Source organism: Nerophis lumbriciformis, linkage group LG12 (genome assembly GCF_033978685.3).
Source record: "Nerophis lumbriciformis linkage group LG12, RoL_Nlum_v2.1, whole genome shotgun sequence".
NCBI lineage: Eukaryota > Metazoa > Chordata > Actinopteri > Syngnathiformes > Syngnathidae > Nerophis > Nerophis lumbriciformis.
The window spans coordinates 32,446,351-32,472,051 of NC_084559.2; the positions used below are offsets into that span (position 1 = coordinate 32,446,351).

The 25,701-nt window shown below is 38.7% G+C and overlaps 1 protein-coding gene and 1 long non-coding RNA gene across 2 annotated transcripts in view; one reads left to right on the top strand and one right to left on the bottom strand.

Annotated features, from left to right (window-relative positions):
* Positions 1-12,937, top strand: part of slc6a4b (solute carrier family 6 member 4b) — a 28,483-nt gene extending 15,546 nt beyond the window's left edge. Inside the window, exons 7-13 of the mRNA XM_061986386.1 lie at positions 1,185-1,312; positions 1,387-1,499; positions 5,265-5,396; positions 5,499-5,598; positions 7,877-7,977; positions 12,549-12,716; positions 12,802-12,937. Coding sequence (XP_061842370.1) covers positions 1,185-1,312; positions 1,387-1,499; positions 5,265-5,396; positions 5,499-5,598; positions 7,877-7,977; positions 12,549-12,716; positions 12,802-12,882 — 823 coding nt within the window. The 3' untranslated portion in view covers positions 12,883-12,937. The remainder of the gene's footprint in view (positions 1-1,184; positions 1,313-1,386; positions 1,500-5,264; positions 5,397-5,498; positions 5,599-7,876; positions 7,978-12,548; positions 12,717-12,801) is intronic.
* LOC133623253 (uncharacterized) lies at positions 450-23,955 on the bottom strand. The gene is made up of 3 exons (XR_009817864.1): positions 23,836-23,955; positions 12,590-12,882; positions 450-1,506 (listed from the first exon to the last, which is right to left on the bottom strand). It is a non-coding gene; the product is annotated as an uncharacterized lncRNA (long non-coding RNA).
* Positions 23,956-25,701: the final 1,746 nt, after the last annotated feature.

Here is a 25,701-nt window from a genome sequence, read left to right on the forward strand (position 1 = left end):
TGAATAAATTAATTGCACATTTAGTAACACATTTATGTATTTAATTCCAATGATAATTAATAATGACACATTTAAGTCATTATTTAAAGATGTATTTGTTAATTTTTCCCCCTCCATATTATACGTTTATATTCATATCTGCCATAACTGCGATGTGGCTCTCAATAAAAAGTTAAACACCCCTGGTCTATACTGAACACTCACCATCTTAACACACTAAATAACTTGAGGCCTTGCCTAATAAAGAGCAAAACATAAACACACACACAGATGGATGGAAATGGAAAAGTTGAGAGGCTATTACATTTTTCTTCCAGTAGGAGAAGTTGAATGCAGAAGAAATGGTGGATAAACATGCCAAGCTGTAAGCAAAAAAAATTATTTAAAAGCCACAAATAATGAGTTTTCGATTGATTTAATTAGTTGATATAGTAAACAGTTCATGGTGAATGACACAGGCCAAAACTAAGAACAGTCTTGGCTTAAATCTTTGATGAGACATCTGCTGATGTAATTTTCGAATTGGGACATAAAGAAGAAAATGAATTATTAAAAATACACTTTTATTCATCCATTTAGTTTTATTGTCTTTTTGATAACGATTTCAACTGACGGCTATGATATACTGTATAACACTGAATGTAATACAAATCAGTTATTAAAAATTTTAGTTAAAAATGATTTGTGTTATTCTGCAGCACTGTGATTATTGGGACCCTCAGTGACATTTGATGAGCTCTAAATTAGACGTGTCCAAAGTGCGGGACGGGGACCAGCAGCTAGTTTCTTTATTGGCCCATCACACATTCTAAGACAAAACATTACACTGAAAAAATAAACAAATTAAACTTACCCGATTCCCTTAAAATGTTACCTAAAAAAACAAAAGGCCAAAGACCTGTGTGTCTTACTTGACAAGGTTTTAGTGGGCGGAATAATAATAATACAGTATTACCGTAAGTTCTGGACTACAGAATGCACTTAAATATAAGCCCCACCCACCTAATTTTGGACTAATTTTATTTTGTACATATGTAGGCTGCAGGTGTACACATTTTCAAATTTAACAAAAGACAGTGCCTGTGACACGGTATACAGTAGGCTACTCAAACAAAATCGCGTTTAGGGCCACAAAAAGCCTACATATACTGTACATTTTTTGTGTTTCCTGTCTGCCTCTCTAGCGACGCCATTGTGACCAGTTTGGTGAACTGTCTGACCAGCTTCGTGTCAGGGTTTGTGATCTTTACAGTGCTGGGCTACATGGCAGAGATGAGGCAAGTGAAGGTGGAGGATGTGGCCCGAGATAAAGGTGATCACAAGACGCACGTCCTCATCCATATTCCCACTCAACTCCATCCTTATCGGTGTTTTCATTGCTCTCAGGACCCAGTTTACTCTTCATCACCTACCCCGAGGCCATCGCCAACATGATGGGTTCCACCTTCTTTGCGATCATTTTTTTCGTAATGATGATCACTCTGGGACTGGACAGCACGGTATGAACTGACAAAAAGAAATAGACATAATGATTTGGAAGTACAGTACGTGCTATCAAGTCTTACATGTAATGCACAGCAATAGATATAGAAAGTGGAACAACATTCAGTACAGCGGAAGTTGAAGTTTAACCAAAATTATGTGGGAAAAAAAAAATCCTCACACATATGTAGAAATAAGATACTTCAATACCAACATGCAAAACATATATTAATACTTTATTTTTTTTATATTATCAGTACAAATGTATTGTTTCCTCTAGCTTTTCATTTGTCTGAGCAGTGAGCAAACACAAAAACTCCCAGAGCATTCAGTGGAGCACATGTGAGCAACATCAGACACGCACACTGTGGCCATACCAGCTCCACGCCTGTCCCATTTTCATGAGATTACTTTCCAATATAAGTGATTTGACCCACTTACAATGAAAATAACAAAAAAGTCTTGTTTTTCATGAGCTATGTACTAGTATTCTATGCCTGGGTGGGGGTCCTACTTTGGAAATAATTTGTACCTCTTTCAGAGATCACATTTAGTTCCCCTTAAAACCTTCTCATGTTGCACAATGAGATGTAACCATGGGATAAAGTGTACATTCCTTTAAAATGTATCCTTTTATCAGCATTTCTGTAATCTAGTAACATGATTTCATGATTAATATCCAAAAATTAACATTCTTAATACATGGCAGTAGAATAAGCACAAATCTGATTAAGGAGTCATAGTGTAACGACCTTGCATTTACACTTGGTGTGGTGTTGGAGTTGTCCAACTTTTTGTGTGGCCATAAACGCATTAGCGGCATATTGCCATGAGTGAGTGTGTTGGTGCAGGTGAGAGAGACTGAGCGGCTCTAGTTGGTAAAACAGATGACAAAGTTTTGGCCTGGTTTGTACGGCAGTAAATGACTAGTTTTTTACTAATATTTTTGGTGTGGTTACGGCCGAATATAAACAGTTTTGATCAATATAATGATCAATAGAATTCCTGTCCTCTTTAAACGTCTCCACAGACGTTACAATAACAGTGTCAATGAACATTGTTTTATCTGTTGTGGCCGCTTGTTGTCACCTGTCACTCACAGAGTTGCATTGCAAAATCCTACAGAACAAATAGTTATGTGTTTATTTTGTTTAGAGTTCAGAATAGATTTTGTTTTGTGTGCGGCATAGATTTGTGGTGCGCAATTGCACAGGTGCACACCTTAGAAGGAACGTTATACAGAATACTACAAAACACGCGTCAATTCTCAGCATTTTAGCACTGAGTCAGCGCCGAAAAAAAACTTACTTGCTTGCTGTCATTGCACAAAAACGAGCAAGTGTTTTCCAAATATTTACTTATATGTGGAAATCTGTCACAAATGCAGAATTAGCATTTCCGGTTCGCCCTCACTTACAAACAAATTATAATGGAAGTGTGACAGGACAGTATAGCAAAACTGCAGGTATAATTAGCGAGCATTAAAACATGATAGAGAGGTGTACCTTACCCCATGCATTTATTCGGGAATCAAATACAAGCAGTAACTTAAGTATTCACTGTGCGAGTGAGAGTGGGGATCCGCCACCACAAGCCCAGGGAAGTGTGCAGAAAACCTCCAGAAGCAAGCAAACCCAACCTTTATCACTTCTAAAAGTGCTTAGAAAACACAATTTAGAGAAACCCGTCTGTCGTTTGGCAACATTTTGAACACTACTGGTTTATTATTTCACCAGGAAGGCAAAGTGTTACTGAACGCAGTTCTTTTTTTAATGGACCCGTAGCACATTGTTGAAATAAAATACATTTAAAAAAATGAGAAAACAGAACAAAGTGAAAAGGCTGGAGAAGGCTCAAATGTTGATACTAATAACGAATACAAACACATAGATATGTCTTTAAATACAGTATGACCTACTAAGATCCAAATACCACGCGCTAAACAGCGTGCCTAATGTCTAAAATAGCATGTACTAAGTGTGTATTAGTTGCCGTGTTGAGTGCGATCTACTAACATTGCACGTGCTATTCATAACTGGTACAGACCACCTTATTTAAATGAGGTTTTTGTGTGTACTACATGGCTTTCACCATGGAGACAATCATTTACTGCACATTCATATTATCATATTAGTGATATTACCAGCTGTGGCGTTTTACTATGTTTTCAATCAAGCAGCAGATATGTACCACTTTTTATGGGCATTTTAGAAGCAGTCCTGCATCCACAATAAAATACACGTATTTTTGTGCGCTGCAGATGCGCTCATGGGAGAGGCTGAACTTACTATGCTCAAGGCGCAAAAAAATGTATACTTCAAGAAGTTTTTTTCATACAGGAGATATGTTAATATCACATATCCTATGTGAAAAAAACAAACACCTTTAAAAAAAAACAACCTTCAGGACACCAAAATGCATAATTTGAATTTGTTTTAATCTTAAATCACCCAGCATGCAGCTATAAAATTATAAAATTATATTGCTGAATAGACGATATGTCTTAACATGTTTTTAAAAATTTTGACAGTCCAAATACGTCCAAATATATATTTCACACAGCCGCGTGCGTAACTATATCAGTTTGCATGTACTTTTCAGACGTGCTAAAAATAAAGATGCAAAATAGGGCTCGCAAAACGTTTATGAGAGTTGAGATATTACATTGCGCGTTTTCTATATATTATATTTGCATCTTCTCTCCCAGTATTGTGGGCATTTTGATAATCAGTATATATTCTGCATATTCATCAAGACAAAGACGCTAAATTATGCTCACTTAGCAGACACAATGCACTTCACACACGTGTAGTAGATCAGCTTTACGTGTGCTATCAAGTTTGCACATGTTTTAGGACATGCAAACCTTTAGTAGATCAGGCCCTATGTGCAAGTTTGCACATGTCCAGATGCAGTTTATACCAACAAAGCAACCACAAAGCTTAAGATGTATTCAAACATGAGTAGCTCTACTTTGTTTTAGTTTTATTGCATGTGATTAAATACTTTGTATTAGGGCTGTCAAATTGAATGCATTAACTCATGTGATTCATCACAGAAAATTATTGCATTAATCATGTATCAATGCAGATTAATCGCACAATTTACACTCCTATACATACTCCTTCACCTTAACCGCGGATGGTTACCCAAAAGGTGGCGTGGGTTGTTATATGGTCAGGGATCAGTTAATGTGGCAGTGCAAAGATGACTCATAGCAAATTTCACTTCCAAATAATTCCTGATGGCAATTTACATAAATTTGATATAAAATTTTGCGCAAACAAAAGACGTGCCTATATGTAAAACATTTAAAAAATGACCCTGTATGACATTCTGACTACAAAATTGCAGGTGCGTCGAAATATTGTTGGGTTTTTTTAAGTTAGTGCAGGCAAGTGGGGTTAATTCAAATTAAACACAATTCAAAAGTGGGATTAATCTGATTTAAAAAAATTCTTTGACAGCACTTCTTTTTATTATGTTGTTCTTAAAACCTGGACTGTACTGTTAAAAAAAACCCAACATGTTTTATGATGTGTGAGGTCAGAATAAAATTATTATTATTTCCTGCGGGAAGAATAGTTTTAAAATTAGATCAATTTGAAAGACAATCATGGAACGGATTATGTTAGACTTTGAATTGTTCCAGTACACATTTTTTCTCCACACATAAGGTGTTTGAACAAATCGCAAACAGATTAAAAATGCATATACTGTATTGTGATTGATAACACACTTAATGGGACGCCCTAACAACAATTCCTCTCTATTTTTTTCAGTTCGGTGGGCTGGAGGCGATCATCACGGCGGTGTTAGATGAATATCCTGATCATTTCTCTCAAAGACGTGAACTTTTTGTCCTTTGCTTGGTGGTGGTCTGCTTTCTGGGTTCTTTGAGTACTCTCACTAATGTAGGTTTATTTGATTTGTTTTTATTTTGGACGACTTCCTATTAATTTTGCAGTGGTTGCTGCTTAGACAAATAAGGGTGACTAATGATGGATGAATGGTAGGGTGGTGCATACGTGGTGAAGCTGCTGGAGGAGTTCGGAGTCGGAAGCTCCATCATTGCCGTGGGATTCCTTGAGGTTATTGCAGTTTCCTGGTTCTATGGTAAACATAGCTATTTATCAGTATTGTTTTTTGTTATTGCAGTATTGAGAATTGACAGCACTATTAGTCTTAGCGTAGTGCAGAGGTGTCCAAACATTTTCCAGCGAGGGCCACATAGAGAAACATTAAAGGATGCGAGGGCCACTTTTATACATTTTGTATATGAAAAATACTCAAACCAAAACAATGTAGGTGAACATAGAGATGCTAACATTTGAAAACAACTTCTACATCTTAGCATTGTGTTATAGATAACAAAGCTATAAAATAATTCATGATTATTTTTAATAATGATTTTATTTGTATTTATGTTAACTGGCTCTAAAGTAAGCTTGTATTTACTATTATCGCTATTATACCGTCAACTGAAACGCTTTTGAGAGCTTTAATACACTCAAAAAACATATCATGTCAGGACACATGGAAATCATCAAAGACCTTATACAGCAGGGGTGGGCAATTCATTTTTACCGGGGGCCGCATGAGCAACCCGAGCACTGCTGGAGGGCCACACCGACAATATTTCAATTACATTTTGCTCAAAGTAATTTTGAAATACCGTAAGATAAATAATAATAATAATAATATTTTCATTTAACCTAACTTATCTTTATACAAAAGCAGATGGCTTTTGATGGTTTTATTTTTAACACTTTCTTACACAACACTTCCTGATGTTTAATACAATGCAAAAATTTCAATTTCTGTCACTTTATCCTGCATCCTCTTTGTTGTGAACGTAGCACGCCTGTAAGGTGATTGGCGAAGAAGGAGGAAGCATTGCTGTTGCGGAAATGAGGAGTGAGGATAGACGTGCGTGTGGAAAGAACGAGATAAGTTGAGCTGTGTTAGTATAGGTTGCTCAATAAAATTTTAAAAAGAGCGTCAGACTTGGTGTGCACTTCTTCTGGACGCTACAATTGGTGTCAGAAGTGGGATGAAATGCCTCCCAGTTCGCCTTGCCATCAAACCTAGGAGTCTTCATTGAGGGCGGAATTCCCCCATGCCAAGCAGCGTGCGTTGCACCTGTCGACGCTGCCTCTCTCCTTCCACCCTCTCTCTCTCTCTCTCTTTGCGGCGAGCTCCTCACGTCCGGGATTCACACAGACATCTGCAGTCGCTGCCGGCACCTTAAGTCCCCACTCAATGTCCTCCCCCTCGTTCAATCTTGACAAAGTCGCCAGGAAACATCGTGGCACGTACCTCCCGATGACGTAGCAGGCTGAGCACACAAGCAGCGCAGTATGCTCACACAAGCAGCGGCAGTATGCGCAAAGTTTTACTTCTGACACCAATTGTAGCGTCCAGAAGAAGTGCACACCAAGTCTGACGCTCTTTTTAAACTTTTATTGAGCAACCTATACTAACACAGCTCAACTTATCTCGTTCCTTCCACATGCACGTCTATCCTCACTCCTCATTTCCGCAACTCAAGAACACAACATCAACTTCAGCAGGTCGTTACACTATATTCTTTAAACACACAAATTAAGCACACGGCTTTACTTTTAATTTCTGTAAAGAAATACTTGGCAGTCCATGTCTTGTTGAAAACACGCCATTCGTCATCAACTTTTCTTTTTTTAGCGTCTCGGGGATAACCGGGCATCACTTGTCGCTGTGCACCTTTACTCACAGGTTACACACGGACATACGCCCATAAATAACACTTTTCAAAATAAAGGCAGCACAATTGTATTGCGCGCACGACATAGATGTTTTTTTAAATTTATTTTGTAATTTGTGATTGCAGCTGTTCACATTCACTCACAATCGCGCACGAGCATACGTCCACACGGAAGTAATACAAATAACGCTTTTCAAGACAAAAGCAGCACCGTTGTATTGCACACTCGAGATAGATACTTTTTAAAATTTATTTTGTAATTTATGATTGGCCTCACGCGGGCCGGACAGGGACGTACAAAGGGCCGGATGTGGCCCGCGGGCCGCAGAATGCCCAGGTCTGTTATACAGTAAGACGCTCAGGTTGTCAGCCATTTTGGTCCCGTTTAATTTTTCATAGTTCTTTGTTCTAATTTGGGACCTGTTTAGTTTGTCTATAGAATGTGTCGCGGGCCAATAAAAACCTAGCTGCGGGCCGCACTTTGGATACCTCTGGCGTAGTGGTACACTAAAACCAGAATGGGATCAATTCACGCTTAGTTACTGTTTAGTCCAGTCAACTGTGATAAGCTCCAGTAATTGGCAGAAAATGAATGGATGACTGACTATTACGGTAATAGACTTTGTCTTACATCGCTTGTGTTGCTTTTAGGTATCAACAGGTTCAGCAATGACGTTCAGGCCATGCTGGGCAAAGCCCCAGGACTCTTTTGGAAGGTGTGCTGGGTTGTGATCAGTCCAGCCTTTCTCGCGGTAAGAAGTCATGACTATTACTGATTATTTGACTAATACAATTCATGCCAAAATGTAAAAATGCAACAAATGATAATATGAAGTTCCGGTACATATTCCCTTAATCTGTGTTTTAGGCAAATTCTTGTTATTCTTACTCTGGCCATATTTAAAGGTAGACTGCCTTTTTACTTTTTTATTTTTGGTGAACGAAAAGAGTGCTAAGATACATATAATACAAAATTGCGTCAAGAAATATCAAACTTTTCACTTATTTTTTACATTTTGGAAAGATAATCCTTTCTCAGTATGTACATATGCATCCAGTGTTTTAAATTCATAATTAAAGGAATCAGATGGATTTGTCGTGATCTCACATGACAGTCATGATATGTTTCTTGAAATTTGTATTATTTCCTTATTTTTCGTTCCATTTCCTGTTTGCCTCCATTTGCCACCACTACTCTGGTCTAATAGTGCGTCTAATGGTGCGTTCTATTTGTACTGTGAAGTCGGAATTTCCGAGTTCGGATTTCCGACTGAGAAAGTCGGAGCATACTCACCACCCCCGAGTTCCTTTCAAAGATGGCTGCTCTGGTTGTAAACAATGATATCCGCTTCTATATTATCACTTTTGATTAGTTTTTGTCTCAGTAAATCAACCTTTGACAATGTATTGTCGTACGTTTATATATGGTAACGACTCTGTAGTGTAAACTACATTTATTTCATGTGGTATACGTATGTACGTCGGTAGCAATAGCGTCTGTGTTTTCTCTTGAACCACCATATTTTCCCATAAGTGGTTTCCTCCGGGTTTGAAGGCTTAAAATAGCTTTCGCGGATGTGGCCATCCTGATTTTCGACCTAGTAACTGGAAGACTCACAACTCGGCTGTGACGTCATTTCGAGCTCCGACTTCCAACTTCCAAGGTGAATGGACTGCAGCATGAGCACTGGCTCCCTCATCTGTCACTCATTGGCAATCAAGACACGGGGCGGTATAGCTCGGTTGGTAGAGCGGCCGTGCCAGCAACTTGAGGGTTGCAGGTTCGATCCCCGCTTCCGCCATCCTAGTCACTGCTGTTGTGTCCTTGGGCAAGACACTTTACCCACCTGCTCCCAGTGCCACCCACACTGGTTTAAATGTAACTTAGATATTGGGTTTCACTATGTCAAGCGCTTTGAGTCACTAGAGAAAAGCGCTATATAAATATAATTCACTTCACACAGCTGTCCTTTGTTGCCAATAAGGATGCTTCTTATTGGATCATTTGCTTTAGTTGGCCATAGCACTTCCCTGCTGCACTACTTCTTTATTTTTGTCAGTAAAGTACCAATAGAGTGGAAAAACAAGTTGACTTTACAGCTTATGTGTGTTTCATTGTATCCAACAAACCATATCCAATTGTATTTACAATCCGCAAAGTATATGAAAATATTGTCTAAACGTCACAAAATGCCACAAATTCAGTCAGTCATTAAAAAAAATTATGTTCCAAATATCTTCGGCAATTTCTGTAGATACTACATCACTGTAGTAATGCTTCTGCACTCTGACCATATTATCAGATCAGTCATACTAGAAATATGCAAAAACTGTCAGGAGATGTGCTGTTTATCATTCACAAACCTCATGTAAGTCAAGAACACTTAAGCTTGGCTTTTTTTTTTGCATTCGAAATCGTAAATAAATAGCCAACAGTTGAGTCAAAAGATCACGGGTCACCCATTATACGTTCTCTAAAAAAACTCCAGAAAGCGCTAACAATACTCCATTTACATGTCGTGAACTGAAAATTAACCAAATCTGAGCGATATTGTTTTTATAAACACCAGAGATGTCCGATAATGGCTTTTTTGCCGATATCCGATATTCCAAAATTGTCCAACTCTTAATTACCGATACCGATATCAACCGATACCGATATATACAGTCATGGAATTAACACGTTATTATGCTCAATTTTGTTGTGATGCCCCGCTGGATGCATTAAACAATGTAACAAGGTTTTCCAAAATAAATCAACTCAAGTTATGGAAAAAAATGCCAACATGGCACTGCCATATTTATTATTGAAGTACAAAGTGCATTATTTTTTTTAACATGCCTCAAAACAGCAGCTTGGAATTTGGGACATGAGGAGGTTGAGGCGGGTGAGGTTTGGGGGGGGGGGGGGGGGGGTGTATATTGTATTGTCCCAGAAGAGTTACTGCTGCAAAGGGTATTTGTTCTGTTGTGTTTATGTTGTGTTACGGTGCGGATGATCTCCCGAAATATGTTTGTCACTCTTGTTTGGTGTGGGTTACAGTGTGGCGCATATTTGTAACAGTGTTAAAGTTGTTTATTTATACGGCCACCCTCAGTGTGACCTGTATGGCTGTTGATCAAGTATGCCTCACATTCGCGTGTGTGTGAAAAGCCTTACATATGTGATTGGGCCGGCACGGAAAGGCAGTGCCTTTAAGGTTTATTGGCGCTCTGTACTTCTCCCTACGTCCGTGTACACAGCGGCGTTTTAAAAAGTCATACATTTTACTTTTTGAAACAGATACCGATCATTTTGAAACCGATACCGATAATTTCCGATATTACATTATAAAGCATTTATCGGCCGATAATATCGGCAGTCCGATAATATCGGCAGTCCGATATTATCGGACATCTCTAATCAACACCAATGCAGACAGCCTATTTTAAAGGCGCATTGATAGTAGTTAGCTAATGCCAGCTTACGCCGCTATTGTTGACACACTGAGCTGATGGCTGCTTCTGCTTTGTCTCAAAAAGATACTTGTTGAGGCAACTTTTTTTTAACCCTTTGTGAGGATTGCGATTGAATCATCATTTAAACAAGATTATGTGAGCGTCCCTCCCGTTGGTCGGCATCCCAACTAGAGTGGAAATAATACAGGAAGTGTTTCTTTTATTATGGTTAGTTTGTATTTTTAGCACCTAGCAATGCTGCGGATGCTAGTGTTAAACGTTTAACACTCGGCTTCTAAAACTTATTGCTCATGCTCTTTGTGTTCAGGCTCAAAAAATATAAGGTTCTGGATCATCATTTGTCCCAAAGTTATTGCTGTTGGCTCTCACAAAGTCTGCTTTATTAGTATTGTTGTTAATGGGAAAGGAATGTGTGGTTTCTAATGCCTCCTCATTAACCCTCAAAATGGCTCGGGTATCTCCGTGAGATTAATACTATTCTGATATATTATTTATTCGCAAACTTTGGAAGTCTTTCGGTGTCATACATCAGACATTCTTTATATGACAATAGCTCCAATATAGAAGCAACATGTGTTCCACTCTACTGGTGCTTTAAATACATTTTTCCTGCGCTCTATCTGCCCTCTCTGCATCTTGGGGTTCCCAACCAACACAGACTGGAACAGGATTTGTGTTTCCAAAATGTTGCATAATGAGCTCCCCCTCAGATGATAGAGTAAATACCGGTAGCCTGCAAAAACTGTTTTCTGCTCAAACATAATTAAAAATGTATTTATTTTTGTGGAGCTGCTGTCCATTTTCTTAGCGCCTCAGTACTTTGAAAACCACTGCCCAAATTATGATACAAGTTATCAGGATCTCTTAGAGTGGTGCAAGTGTCAGCAATATGTCAAACACAACATCTTACACATTTTTTTTTACCACTTTCCTGTGTCATGTTTTCAGTCCAGGCAATACCCACAATAACAAAACAACCACAAATACAAATTCACGTTTTTGTCACGCAATTTGTCTTTAGTATGAATATTGGGCTTAATCTATTGAGACACCAAATAACGCGCTAAATAGCGTGCGCAAGCTATAGAATTGGGTGTACTACTCAGACTTTGTGCACAATTGATAACAAGTGCAAAAGTGGTGCAGACCGCCCTATTAAAATGAAGTTTTTGCGTGTCAGAGCGGCTGTCACGATGGAGACCTTCATTTACTGCACACCCATTGCATCATATGGTCCAACCTGTAGTGTTTTGTTGCATTGTGGGTAGAGATGTCCGACAATGGCTTTTTTGCCGATATCCGATATTGTCCAACTCTCAATTACCGATTCCGATATCAAATGATACCGATATATACGGTCGTGGAATTAACACATTATTAGGCCTAATTTTGTTGTGATGCCCTGCTGGATGCATTAAACAATGTAACAAGGTTTTCCAAAATAAGAGAACAACTTCAACTCAAATTATGGAAGAAAGTGCCAACATGGCACTGCCATATTTATTATTGAATTCACAAAGTGCATTATTTTTTTTTTAACATGCCTCAAAACAGCAGCTTGTATAAGGTGTGCGCCAAGGTGGCTCCACCCCGTAGCCTGTAAACCATGCACTGCAACACAAAGTATTTGTTATCCAATTTTCTTGTTGTAATCCTGTGATTTTTGAGATTACAAGGAACACTTAAAATACTGATAACAAATTCATAAAAAGCCTTAAATCTTTGCTCCAACTTTCTGAAAAGGCTGGCGCAAATTCAGACATTTTCGGATACGACAATCACATGAAAAAGCCAGCGAAATCCTGAAAAGGGGCTGATTATTTACAAACAGCATAACCGTGTTATGTTTGCCCTCCATTTTTAGTACATCATAGTGAGCTCGCTCGTCAAAGCACCTCATCTCACCTTGTTCGACTACAAGTACCCGGACTGGAGCATCACAGTCGGATACCTCATTGGCTTGTCATCCTTCATGTGGATCCCCATCTACATGGTTTATAAGCTGGTGTGGACGCCAGGTTCTCTGAAGCAGGTCAGTGGATACAAAAAAAAAAAAAGTTTGGTAAAGTCAATCATTCATTGCATCTTGTCGATGGTTTGACTTCTGTACCTGACAGAGGCTGGCAGTGTGTCTGCGGCCAGAGAGAACCATACCAGACATCCATGCCAACAGCCTCAACATGGCCACCGTTCCGTAACTAACAGCAGACAGTAAAAACACACTTGTCTCTCCTTTCTTTCTTTCTTTCGAGTTTTGTCTGTGACATTACGACTGTTTGCAGCTCAAACGGGCTGCTTTTTCTCACTCACCAAGTTTGACTTCCTCTGTGGACAATTCGGAATTCAACATTGAGGGTAGTGAAGCGCAGCAATATGAATACTCACACCTGCATGTGTTCATCTTTGCACATTAGCCTACTTACTAAACATCTCCACACTAACTCTTCCACTGGTGTATGTTTCACACTGCCATCATGTCAGGGGAGATAACAGCAGTGTCTCTATGGCATGGGAACATAGTACTCAAAGTATTATAATATCATGTTCAGCTAAATTCTATACAAGGAATTTTGTTCCTTGTGTAATTTCTTAGGATTAAGACAAGGTTTTACTTTGGGTGCCTGTTTAAATAAGGGGTGTCCCAAACCGATATTGAAAGTGGTCCGATTTTAGCAAAAAGACAAATATTAAAAACTATATCGGCTTGCTTCTAAAATCTATGATATCGGTGCCGCGATACAAGCAGTCCTGCAGCTTGTTTGTGCAAAGCTGGACAGCCAGTTAACATCAAAATGTCCTCCAATAAACACACCAGGTCTGTCTTTTCTTATATTTTCGTAAAGTCATTTACAAATTGTAATCATGGTAGGCTATAGGCTACCTGGAGCTAGCAGCTACACAACAGCTAAGCACACAATACCACACAAGCTAAACATATGTTATATGGGTCCTTAATTGAACAATATTGTCCTCTGTCAATATAAACAAGCATCACATAATTATATTTGCATATTACTTACACATACAAAGTCTCCAAGGCAAAAGCGCACTAGAAAGTATCCAGTAACAAATGGGTCCGCATTATTCAATCTACTGCGTCATGAACTTATCTTAATTAATGCATGTTGCCAAAAAAAAAATACTCCATTTCAACTCAAAGACAGCATAAGTCCATTCCAGACAGTTAATGAGAAATAGGTCATTGTTTTTCATATCTACTATTGTTTTCTGTTTGAGTCATTTCACTGGTTCAAACCTTTTCTAACATTCCACACTACAAAATAATAGATTGTGATTTGAGCAGTATTGGCCAATAGTCAAGGCTCCCATGTTGTTATCGTATCAGAAGTGAAAAAGTTGTATCGGAAGTGGGACACAACCTAGTTTAAACACACAATTTGTGTGGGTTTCCTTTTTTTAACAGTAGTTTTTATGATATAGTTCTTTGTAATACAGTCAGTGTCGGATTCCTACGCCAGCTTGCTTAAACAAAAACACCTGCCAACCCTTGAATGTTCTGTAATACGATTTTAACACTTTTTTTTATTGTTATGTTAAAGTGATGAGGCTGTAAACGTAATAACTTTACTGATCCTAAGGGCAATTTGGTGGAGATGTAGAGATAAGATGACTGTGCAACTAGACTGTTTAAAACATCTTAAAAAATAGCTTCAGTTGACTTTAAATAGCCTCTTTTGCCTTAATCTGCCTAAATATGTCAGTGTATTTACAAAAATGTTGTATCGATATTGTGCCTCTCCAGACAGTGTTTTTGCTCTATAACTGAAGACACTCAACATTGTTTTTTTTCGTTCATAATCTGCATCTACGAGCGCTTTACGACATTCTTTTTTAATCCAGTGAGTACTGTGATGAGAAAAGTGACCATGGCTGTGTGAGTTTTAAGCTTTCAGTATTTGTAAATGTCTGACCTAATTATAGTACGAATTATAGCTTGTGTCTTTACTCTTTTTCATTCCTGTGATATACAGCAGTCATCTTTCATCCATACATCCATTGCATACACTGCTGGTCCCCATTAGTGTCACAAGCATGGCCGCCCCTGGCTAAATTGGGGCCCAAAGCAAGAATTTATATGCAGCCCCCCCCCCCTAAATTTTTCCCAGTTTTTTTTTATTTTTTATGAAACTATTTTTATCCTGTTTTTAATCAAACTTGAATTGAATTTGATGCATATTTAGTACAAAAACTAATTAATGGTAAATAAATTGTTAAATATTTGTTATCTTTTTTCTGCTAAATGACAGTTTAAACATTATTAAAACATAATTTTATAAATCTTTCAAACTCAACACGGTCCAGGATTTGAACCCAGCACCACTACCTTTCAAAACAAGTACTTTTATTTAAGCATTGTTTTTAAATCCTGTTTTTATCAGTGACAGAGCAGGAAGTGGCTGGGAATAAGTTTGTAGTAACATTTCGAATGAAGAGCCCTGTCATTCATGTGCTTTTTCACACAAAATTGGGCTATTTTTAAAAGTTACCACTTAATTACAAAAAAATAATATTTGGAAGAGTGACTGTGTTATCATAATCACCCAAATATATGACAGCATTTTCCCACGAGCCGATTTATATTCTGGCCTTAAAGATGTGTAAACTATTAAATCAGAGGTTTTCTTCCTGTGACTCACACATGCACCCACACCGGTGGCCTGGAGAGACCTTGTCGCAACACGCTCCATAATAGTGTCCCAAAGGTTGGGCCTTTGTTTATGATAATGGTGTTTAATAGTGACTGGAAATTAAAAACAGGATTTTTTTAACTCTTTCATTTTGTCCTAAAATATATTTTTCTAAAAACAGCTCTTGGAAAAGAGGGGTTGTTTTATTTTTGGGTGAATACGGTACAAAAGACCAGAATTAACGCATCGACACAAATGGAAAGTTGCCATTTTTTTCCTCTCAGAGACGTAGCAGGAGGTGGCTAGGAATACCTTAAAAAAAGCAATTCACTGTATTTCCCCCCTTAACCGACTTATATTCCGCCTTTAAAAATGTATACACGCTAGAGATGCGCGGTTTGCGGACACAACCGCGGAGTCCGCGGATTATCCGCGGTTCGGGCGGTTGAAATAAAAAAAAAATTAGATTTTATCCGCGGGTCGAGTCGGGCGGTTGAAATAAAAAAAAAATAGATTTTAAATAGATTCAGGCGGGTGGCAGTTAAACCAATTCGGAAATATATATACATAGTTAAATGTTGTTACCCACATACGAAAAACGAGCAGGCACCTGCAGCATATGCCACAACAGAAGAAGAAAAAAAAAAGACATGGACACTTTTACGGAGCGGAGAAGGGACGCCTCGCCGGGGTCCGGGACCGAGGCCCCTTCCTCCGAGAGGGCCCCAACGGGAGCCGTAGCTGAGGTGATCCGCGAGAAGGGCCCGACGCACGTCCAGGGTCACCACCGCGCCCACCGCACGACACCCCGCCTAGTCCGCCTTCGCCGCGGCCGGCGTCACGTGCAGCAGGTAAGCAGCTTACCTGCCCGCCACCCCCGTTGCCGGGGGCGCGTAACAGGGGTCACTCCGCGCGCATTGCGCTCACGAAAGGGGTGGGGCAAGCAGAACTGGCGCTGCGGGATGAACCGAACGCCGGGTTAAAGCGCCCGATGCCGACGCTCATCATACCCCAGAAAAGGTGTTGGTTGATATAGACAGCAGGACGGTGGCCATGGAAGTCGGAACCTGCTAAGGAGTGTGTAACAACCCACCTGCCGAATCAACTAGCCCTGAAAATGGATGGCGCTGGAGCGTCGGGCCAATACCCGGCCGTCGCCGGTGTCGCGGTGCGCGCTGAAGCCTCGGGCGCGAGCCCGGGTGGAGCCGCCGCAGGTGCGAGGGACATCGCACCTCCACGCGCTTGGAGGTGCGCTCAGCGCGGCTCCCAGATGATTGCTGCATTGGATCAGTCTCCTTTCTTTAACAGGCAAAAGCTTTATAACCTCACTAATGCCTTGCATCGTCTATATTAGATATATAACAACGGGCGGATGCGGGCGGGTGCGGTATTGATTAAATGTTAATTCGGGTGGATGCGGATGGTTGACGACTTTTGTCATGCGGTTGCGGATGAAATAATTGCCTATCCGCGCATCTCTAATACACGCAAGTGCCGCAAAAACGACATCTCGAGTTAGAGCTTGTCTTCCTGTCACTCACACACGCTCGAATATAGTATCTCAAAGGCATACTTTTAAGACAATAGTGATTGGATTTTAAAATATGTTTTCTAAAAAAGAGGGGTTGTTTTATACTTGGGTCAATCCAATTCATCGAGATCAATATTACAGTGAGCTAGTGTCACGTTCTAACAAGCTCCAGTAATTTGCAACATATAACACATTGCACATGACAGCCTTGTTTTAGTGGGGACCAAAGCAGGCTCTATCACTGCAAGGAGGACAGGTAGGAACGTAAACACGAGTATAAAATAGTTTGCACCATATGATCCACCATTGAGCTTGTAGCTAGTCGACATTGATCAAAGCTGCTTTGTGTCTATTGAAGTATACAACAGCATACACATAAAAGAGATGTTGCTCAAAAGGCTGCTGCTCTTCTTCCAACACAGCTTGACGCCGAATGTGTGGACCAGAAAGGAAAAAAAAAACATTTTCTCAAATGTAATTGGGTATTCAGAAGCACCTTGTTTCATCACGTCCATCCATTTTCTATACTGCCTGCTGGGAAAAATAGAGCCAATCCCAATCCAGTCAGGCCAATGTTTTATCTGTGCTGACCAGTCCAGGGTCAGGTACCTCACCTCTCAATGTCCATGTCAGGGGATAGGGATAGGCTCCTGCTCCCCTGTGACACCTAATTAGGACAAACTGTAGAAAAAAAAAATTGTGACAGGATGGAGAAATTGAACAGTAGTGTGAAAAAGTCTAATTAAAGGGGATTACTCTCCAGCAAATATACAGGGATGGAACACTGAAAAATGGAGAAGCCGTTACAATTGTTTTGGTGAGGTTCTGGATAAAGGGGCGAACATATGTATTAAAAGCCATGCCACCCCTGGCTAAATTGAGGCCCTATGGCAGGAATTGTATTTAAAAACAAAAAATGTTCACACTTTTGTATTTTTGTGATACGATTTTTATACTTTTTCAGTCAAACTTGAATTTAACTTGATGCCTTTTTTCACTAAGACTGATTAACAGGAAATAACTTGTAATAAATATTATTATAATACAATATTTATATGATGTTTTTTAGTGCAAAATTAATGCAAAACTAACATAATTAAAACTGATATATTTGCGGCCTAACGACGCGCGCCACAGGGGACCAATGTAAACAATCAGGGAAATTTGCCGTTATACCTTATAAGTGACAGAGCAGGAAGAGACTAGGACTACATTTGTGGTACAATTTCCTATTCCCGCTCATTCATTAGTTGACGTTTTTACCTGCGCTTCTTTGCACAAAACGGGGCCCCACACGGATGGCGCCCTACGCACAGCGCGTGAACGGAGGGACAGCTCTGCTTAGAACAATTCTTTGTCAAAACCTTTGTTTTTACTTGTTTTGTTTTTTTTATTAAATTGTTTGTATTACACTCAAAATATGCTAAAACAAACAAACAAAAAAAACAAACCTTGGAATATTGATGACTGGAATCTATATTGTATGGTTGTAGGAAATGTATTGATATTTAATTAAATGAATAGATTGAAAAGCATAATTTACGTATATATATATATATATATATATATATATATATATATATATATATATATATATATATATGTGTGTATGTATGTATATATATATATATATATATATGTATATGTTAACACTGTAATTTAAAAAGTGTATGAGTGCACACAACATGGCGATTCAGTATATTATGTAATACAGGTATAGCCCGGTATTACTAACAATTACAGCAATGATAAAAATGTGATGACAAAGCAGAATTAAAAGTGTTTTAACATATTCTAGTAAAACAGTAATATCTGAAAAAGCTGTTTTATATGATGTCCATATCTCATACTGCTTTTCTGTATAGTAAAATCAACATGTTGAGTAATAGTGTGCACACGCAAGTTGTATACAGAGTGAAGGTAAAAGGCCATGTATCATACTTGCTGAGTAATTCTCGAAGGATATAGCCCCAAGGAGCTTGACCTTTCCATCTATTCTCAATTGCTCTTTGACATTTCACAGATGAGAAACGGGATGGAGGCCTTACTTGTGTGGTGGTTTACTGTAAGAAATATTTGACATCCTTTGTAGATCTGCAGCTGAGACACCTGCCTGTAAACTTAAAAGTAATGTATGGCTGCTGACGCAATGTTTAATATTTGTTGGAGAAACAGGAAGCGATGAATTCCACATTAACTATGTAAAGCTTGTGATTAAACACGATGCAAATTTTAATCGGATTAAAGTAGGAGTGGGTACCGAATTCGGTACGTTCATAGGTACCGACCGAATTCCGTTGGTACTACCGGGTACCAATTCTTATACAATCTAACGGTGCCATATTTCAATACATTTGTTACCGGCTGAAGCACTTGGGGGGTAAACAAGCAGTCAAGCGCTCAGATTCAGCCAGACTGCCTGTGGGTAATGTTACAAGTTTCCATGCCAACAAAGCAGGTACAGTACAGTAAGGCTCCACTTTTCAAAATGCGCTAGCTCGATGCGAATTTACATTGGATTTGCCATAGACAAGCTACTAATTAGAATTAGCAATTTTACATCCTTCAAATTTAATGATAAACTACAAGGAATGTAAGTTTGACAACAACTCACAAGTCGACTCGATTCTGATTCTTGCGGTGATGTTTTGACTCAGAAAGGATTCTCGAGGCAACACATTTCCCATTAAACAGATTCTTGCAATATATAATTTGGTGTAAAAATTATAATAAAACCTTTTCAAAAAAGGTTACAGGTTACCAAAGGTCGTCTGGGCTGCTGACTTATGACGTACACACCCAGCGAGTAAGCTGGAGATGGCTCAAAAAACGTATTTTAAAAATGTATTCTACAAAAAAAAAAAAAGTGTTAATTGAGTCGATTTTTGAAAATGATGAATCGATTTAGAATCAAAATAAATAAGCCAAACTGGATTTGAACTGAATTTTTTCAGCACACACACAAAAATCACAATCAAGATTTATGGTACAATCAAACAGCTGGTGTGATTTAGGTGTCATGTTGTCTTATGACAGTTATTATTAGTTTATGGTATTTTGTTTTATTTCCTGTCTTATTTTTGTTTCCACTTTGCTTTGCCGTGCTTTGTAGCTCCATGTTGCATGGCTTTCCCTGTGCTTCTTGTAACTGTTTAGTTTGCTTTGTGCACTTCCCTACTGCAATATTTTTGCTTTTGTCGTTAAATACATTTCTACCGGCACTTCGCCTGCCGTCTCTGCATCCTGGAATCCAGACCAGCAACACACACACCAAAGCGTAACAGTAGGCTAAATTAAAGAAAAGACTGGCAAATTCCACTCAATGGCAAAGAGTACTTCCTGGCTAAGGCAACACACCATAGTCCATACACCACGGCTATCTGACGCAGATAATAAATATAGTATTCTGAGTGTATTCTTTTTTATGGAAACCTACAATCCCATAAGGTACAATACAAAAGCTGTATGCAACAGCTTTGATGTATTGACAATAAATATTACTGTTGAGTGTGGAGTGTTGTATAACTGCAATGCATCATAAAAAGGAGAGATTTGATGCCTCACAGAAATATATCCAAAAGGGCTGATTCTTTGATGCATTTTGTGTTATTATATTATGTAGTTAGATATCTTGTTTGTTCAACACCAGTAAATCAAGTGTTTTAAAACCTTCATCCCACAGTTTTCACTTTTCTCTCTCTTTTGCACTAATAATATTCTTCATAAAACACATTTTTGACAACGAAGATGATTTTGATATATTAGTATCGATCTGATACCAATGGCTATAAACAGGGGTAGTATTGCCAATACCAATTTTAACACCAAGACCTTTTACCTGAAATTGTTCAAGTTTATTGGATTATTTTATTATTCTGCTGTAATCCGTGAACAATTCAACAATACCGTATATAATTACAAACAGATAAGATAATATAACAATATACCATCATTTTTCCCTTATCCCCTTTAATTTCATATGATTAAGTATCTGTATATCATTACTGTATTTTATCTATTTTTATTTTTTAAACAAAGTGTGTAAATGTAAATAATTTCAGTAATAAAGTCAATAGTGCCTAATAATTAAATAAAAGGGAAAACCATTATTGGCTCTCATTCAAATACTTTGGCTATTTGCTACCAAATTTTTTAATTTGTGAAAATAAACATGAAAGAGAACCGCACAATGTAGATCTTACTTTGCTAGTATCAATCCAATATTGATACTACCCATGATACAATTTCTATCAGTAAATACTGTACATGTATTTGGATGGATCTCCAGTGTGTGGTACAGTAATTTGTCGATATCGATATACACATGCTCAAGGAACTTGCACACAGGAACCCACTTGCGCTGAACTGTGTTGTTATTGGTTTGGTTTGCTGTCCTTTTTCCTACATTTTATCACAATTGATTTTATGTTTCTATTATCTATTAACATATGATATTCATAACCCACTCTATTTAAATCACACTATCATGTACATACCAGGTGGTATTTTTTGGGATAAATCTGGGATCTCGGGTACTAAATTCCGTTTTTTTATCTCAAGTATATTCAGAATAAAACTGGGGTCCAACTTTTTCACTACAGAGGGACCCAGGTCCCACTTAAATATTAACACTGAATTAGTAATCTTACCCTTGATTTTGCTGTTATTCAATAGATATGTCTAACCTACTTACAGTTTAGCAGGACACACCTAGTCAAAGGATATGAAAGCATGTCTAATTCAAACATTTTAATATCAAGGCTTGGCTCAGGCTGATTAGAAAACTAAGCGCTAATCAAATATACTGCAAAAGAAGGGACTCATAAGAACTGATGAAAAATAAATTTGCATTCAGTGCTAACATATATGAATCCAAACTAAATTAATAAATAATAACAAAAATATTATTATATTCTTAACTAAGCTGTCAATACATTTTAAGTGCAAAAAAAAATACAGCTTCACCACTTAAGTCATATTTTTTTGCGCTTAATAAACGTATCTTTGACTTTAGCCCCAGACTGTTGTTTGTTTGAAATTGTCATGACTGCCACAAGTGGTGTAAAAGTGTATTGCAACTGAGTACTGCTGAGGACTGTACGGACCACAGCTGAGAAACGGTTATTTTTTTGCGGCCCAACAATGGAAACACTGGAATACAACGCCACACAACAGGGATTCTCAAACTGTGGTACGCCAGAGTATCACTTGATTAAAGTAGTGTTTTATTTTCCTATATTCAAACACAGTATTACTGTTCAAACTGTGGGTAATGGTACACTAGTTGCCGTGAATATTAAATATACTTGTTAAATAAAACATCTGCCTTCTTTTTATGAATACTTAGCCCTACTATGCTACTGTATTTTAATCAGGTCAGGGTAATTCAACTCTATTGTCTTGTTTAAGAAATGTATCTTGAGCATTGTGTTACATTATTGCTTCTTAAGGAATACAAATTAATCACAAAACACAGACTTTAAAACAAAGCAGGGCTAAAAACAGGAAGGGTAGTATATTAAATGGCAACACTTACGGAGACATTCGACAATATAAAGTGCTCGGTGCTTATGTTCATTGCACATTGCACAATTTTTGTAATGTCGGTCATCATGGTGGTACTTGGAGAGCCAAGTTTTTTCTGAGGTGGTACTTGGTGAAAAGAGAACTGTTACTCCCTCCGAGGTCTTAATCAAGTGTCAAGTCGTTTGTTTTTCTCACAGACATTTACTTTAGCAACGTCTTCTTCACGTTACCAACGATGCCAAATATAATGCAGTCAGAACTAGGGCTGGGCGATATATCGATATACGCGATAGTTTGTCTCTGTGCAATATAGAAAATGACTATATCGTGATATCGAGTATACAATCCCACGCAGTTGCTCTTTGCTGCGGGCATTAAACTACAGGCTCTTCCTCCTCTTTCCAGTCTCTCCTTCTCACAGACAGCAAGCGCACCTTCTTACACACGTCACATACTGTCACGTCATACGTCACATACGTATACGCCCTCCCCAAGCAGAGAGGTAGCAGCATGGCTAACGTTAGCTGTGATGCTAGCGAAGTGGTGCGAGCGCTAATACAAGAGAAAGAAGGTGCGAATCTGGTAACAAATGGAGGAATAATTAATTCCCCCAAAAACCAGCAGGGGGTCCATCGTCTGGTGGTGGTTTGGCTTCAAGTGGGAATATGTCGAACAGACAACCGTAATTTGTCAAGTGTGGGGCAAAAGCGTCGCTATTAAAAGTAGCATTACTGCTGTAACAAACAGTTCAGGGTGTCCCAAGTTACCGGAGTGTGTTAGGTAAGGAGGAGGAGTTTTGTCCCTCCAGAGTTGTTGCCGTAGGGTGTGTGTGGTTGTGGAAGGAGGTGTGTGATGTTGACATTAAAGAAGTGGTGGCTACCGAACCTCCTGTAATGTCTCCCGTTTATTATTTTATTAGATAAGTACACTGTATAGGCGAACCCAGGACACTCGGCTACACTGCTAATATGTAACATCATTTGAAAAGTTACCCGCTAGACAAGGAAGAGGGCTTACTCCGCACGTTAATATCTCTGTTCGGTGCCACACGTCCGCACCATCAAAATGCCGAGGCAAACATTTCCAGATCAACACCGTATGAAAAAAATAGTGATTTTTTTTAGTTGTGATTTCCTTCTCTGCATGAAAGTTTAAAAGTAGCATATATTAATGCAGTATGAAGAATAATGTTTTAATGTAGACACGTAGAATCATCATACTGCTGTGATTATATGCATCAAGTGTTCATTCAAGGCTAAGGCAAAAATATCGAGATATATATCGTGTATCGTGATATGGCCTTAAAATATCGCGATATTAAAAAAAGGCAATATCGCCCAACCCTAGTCAGAACTAATCAAATAAGCAAGCAGAACTTACAATTAGTCCGACATCCAAAAAAGAAAAGCACATTGATTTCACATACATATCAGAAATAATCATACCTCATTGGTTTCATAAACTCCAAGGGAATAAAGTTTATTTTCAATCCGAGACTCCATTAACGTCTTCCACATCAAACACGTGTTGTCTCGTGCTGCTTCCTTGATTCTGTCACATATTAATTATCCCCCCCAACAACGTGACCAAACCGGAACAAAAAATATATTCCCCTCTCAATTTACATGGGTTTGTAACAGAAAAAAAGTTAACATAAACATGCATGAATTAACCCAAGGAAATACCTTTTTAATCACTTTATGTGTACAATATGAACTTATATTTATGCATTGTATTTATTTATTCTCACCAACTATGAAATTATATATCAATATTCATGTTGCTTCCGTCAGCTGCTACAAGAACAATCGCAGTATAGAGAGAAAAAAACAACCAAAACAAATCAACACTTATTTGGAAAGTGTTTAACTATATTTAGGACCAAAAAATACCAACAAACTAAAGTACTATTTTATTACATTATATTACAATTATGTGAAGAAAATAAAGCAAACATTTCTATTGGCTCTCATTATCAAATACGTCCCTGTGTCTTTATGCACAATACATGACAATATTACTTGAACTACTCCACACAAAACACAGATATTTCTGATACTAAACATAGAAGAGAGATGAAAAATATCGCGCGCACTGAACCGGTACCGATACCACCGTGGTATCGACGTCGACATCTGGCTCCACCCTTGCATCCGCGTCGCTGCCTTCAGCCTCCATTGCTGTGATGCTCGCTCTCGTCGCGCACGCTTTCTCCTTCGTGTCATTCGTCGTGTCGTTGCGTGGACACGATGATGACGTCACGGCGGACAGACCTTACGAGGTTTTATTCAAGCAGAATTTAGGTAAGAAATGGGCGATGTGGGTTTTCGCCGCTGGGGGACCACACCTTATCTATCACATGAATGACGTGGGTGTGTGTGTCTGTGTGGGTGTGTGTGTGTGTCTGTGTGTGTGTGTGTGTGTGTGTGTGTCAGTCACGCTCGGAAGTGTCCTCGGCGTCCTCCTGCTGCTGATGATCATCATGGCTGTGTGTGTCTACAAGCCTCTGTCCAGGCGGTGACTGCACGCTCACAAAACGAAACTTAAGAAAACAAAACCGAAACCCAACAAGGACGGAGAGACCCCTAACGGCTGCGTGACGTCACTTCCTTTCATCCCCTGTCACATTCAGTGTATTTTATTCTATTCAGTTATTGTATATAGTACTGTCCAAAAAAATATCATTTTAAATCGGATTAATTGATATTAAATATAATTTATTTAAAATGTGTTTTATTTTGCATATATACATATTGCCAAAAGTATTTGGCCACCCATCCATATGATGAGAATCACCTCTTTCGTCATGGAGACTGTTTCTAAAAACATTTGTGAAAGAATGGGCCGCTCTCAGTGATTTCCAGCGTGGAACTGTCATAGGATGCCACTTGTGCAACAAATCCAGTCGTGAAATTTCCTAAATATTCCAAAGTCAACTGTTGGCTTTATTATAAGAAAATGGGAGAGTTTGGGAACAACAGCAACTCAGCCACCAAGTGGTAGGCCACGTAAACTGACAAGAGAGGGGTCAGCGGAGGAATTATGGTCTGAGGTTGTTTTTCAGGAGTTGGGCTTGGACCCTTAGTTCCAGTGAAAGGAAATTTGAATGCTACAGGATACCAAAACATTTTGGACATTTCCATGCTCCCAACCTTGTGGGAACAGTTTGGCGCGGATCCCTTCCTCTTCCAACATGACTTTGCACCAGTGCACAAAGCAAGGTCCATAAAATACCTGGATGCCAGAGTCTGGTGTGAATGAACTTGACTGGCCTGCACAGAGTCCTGACCTGAACCCGACAGAACACCTTT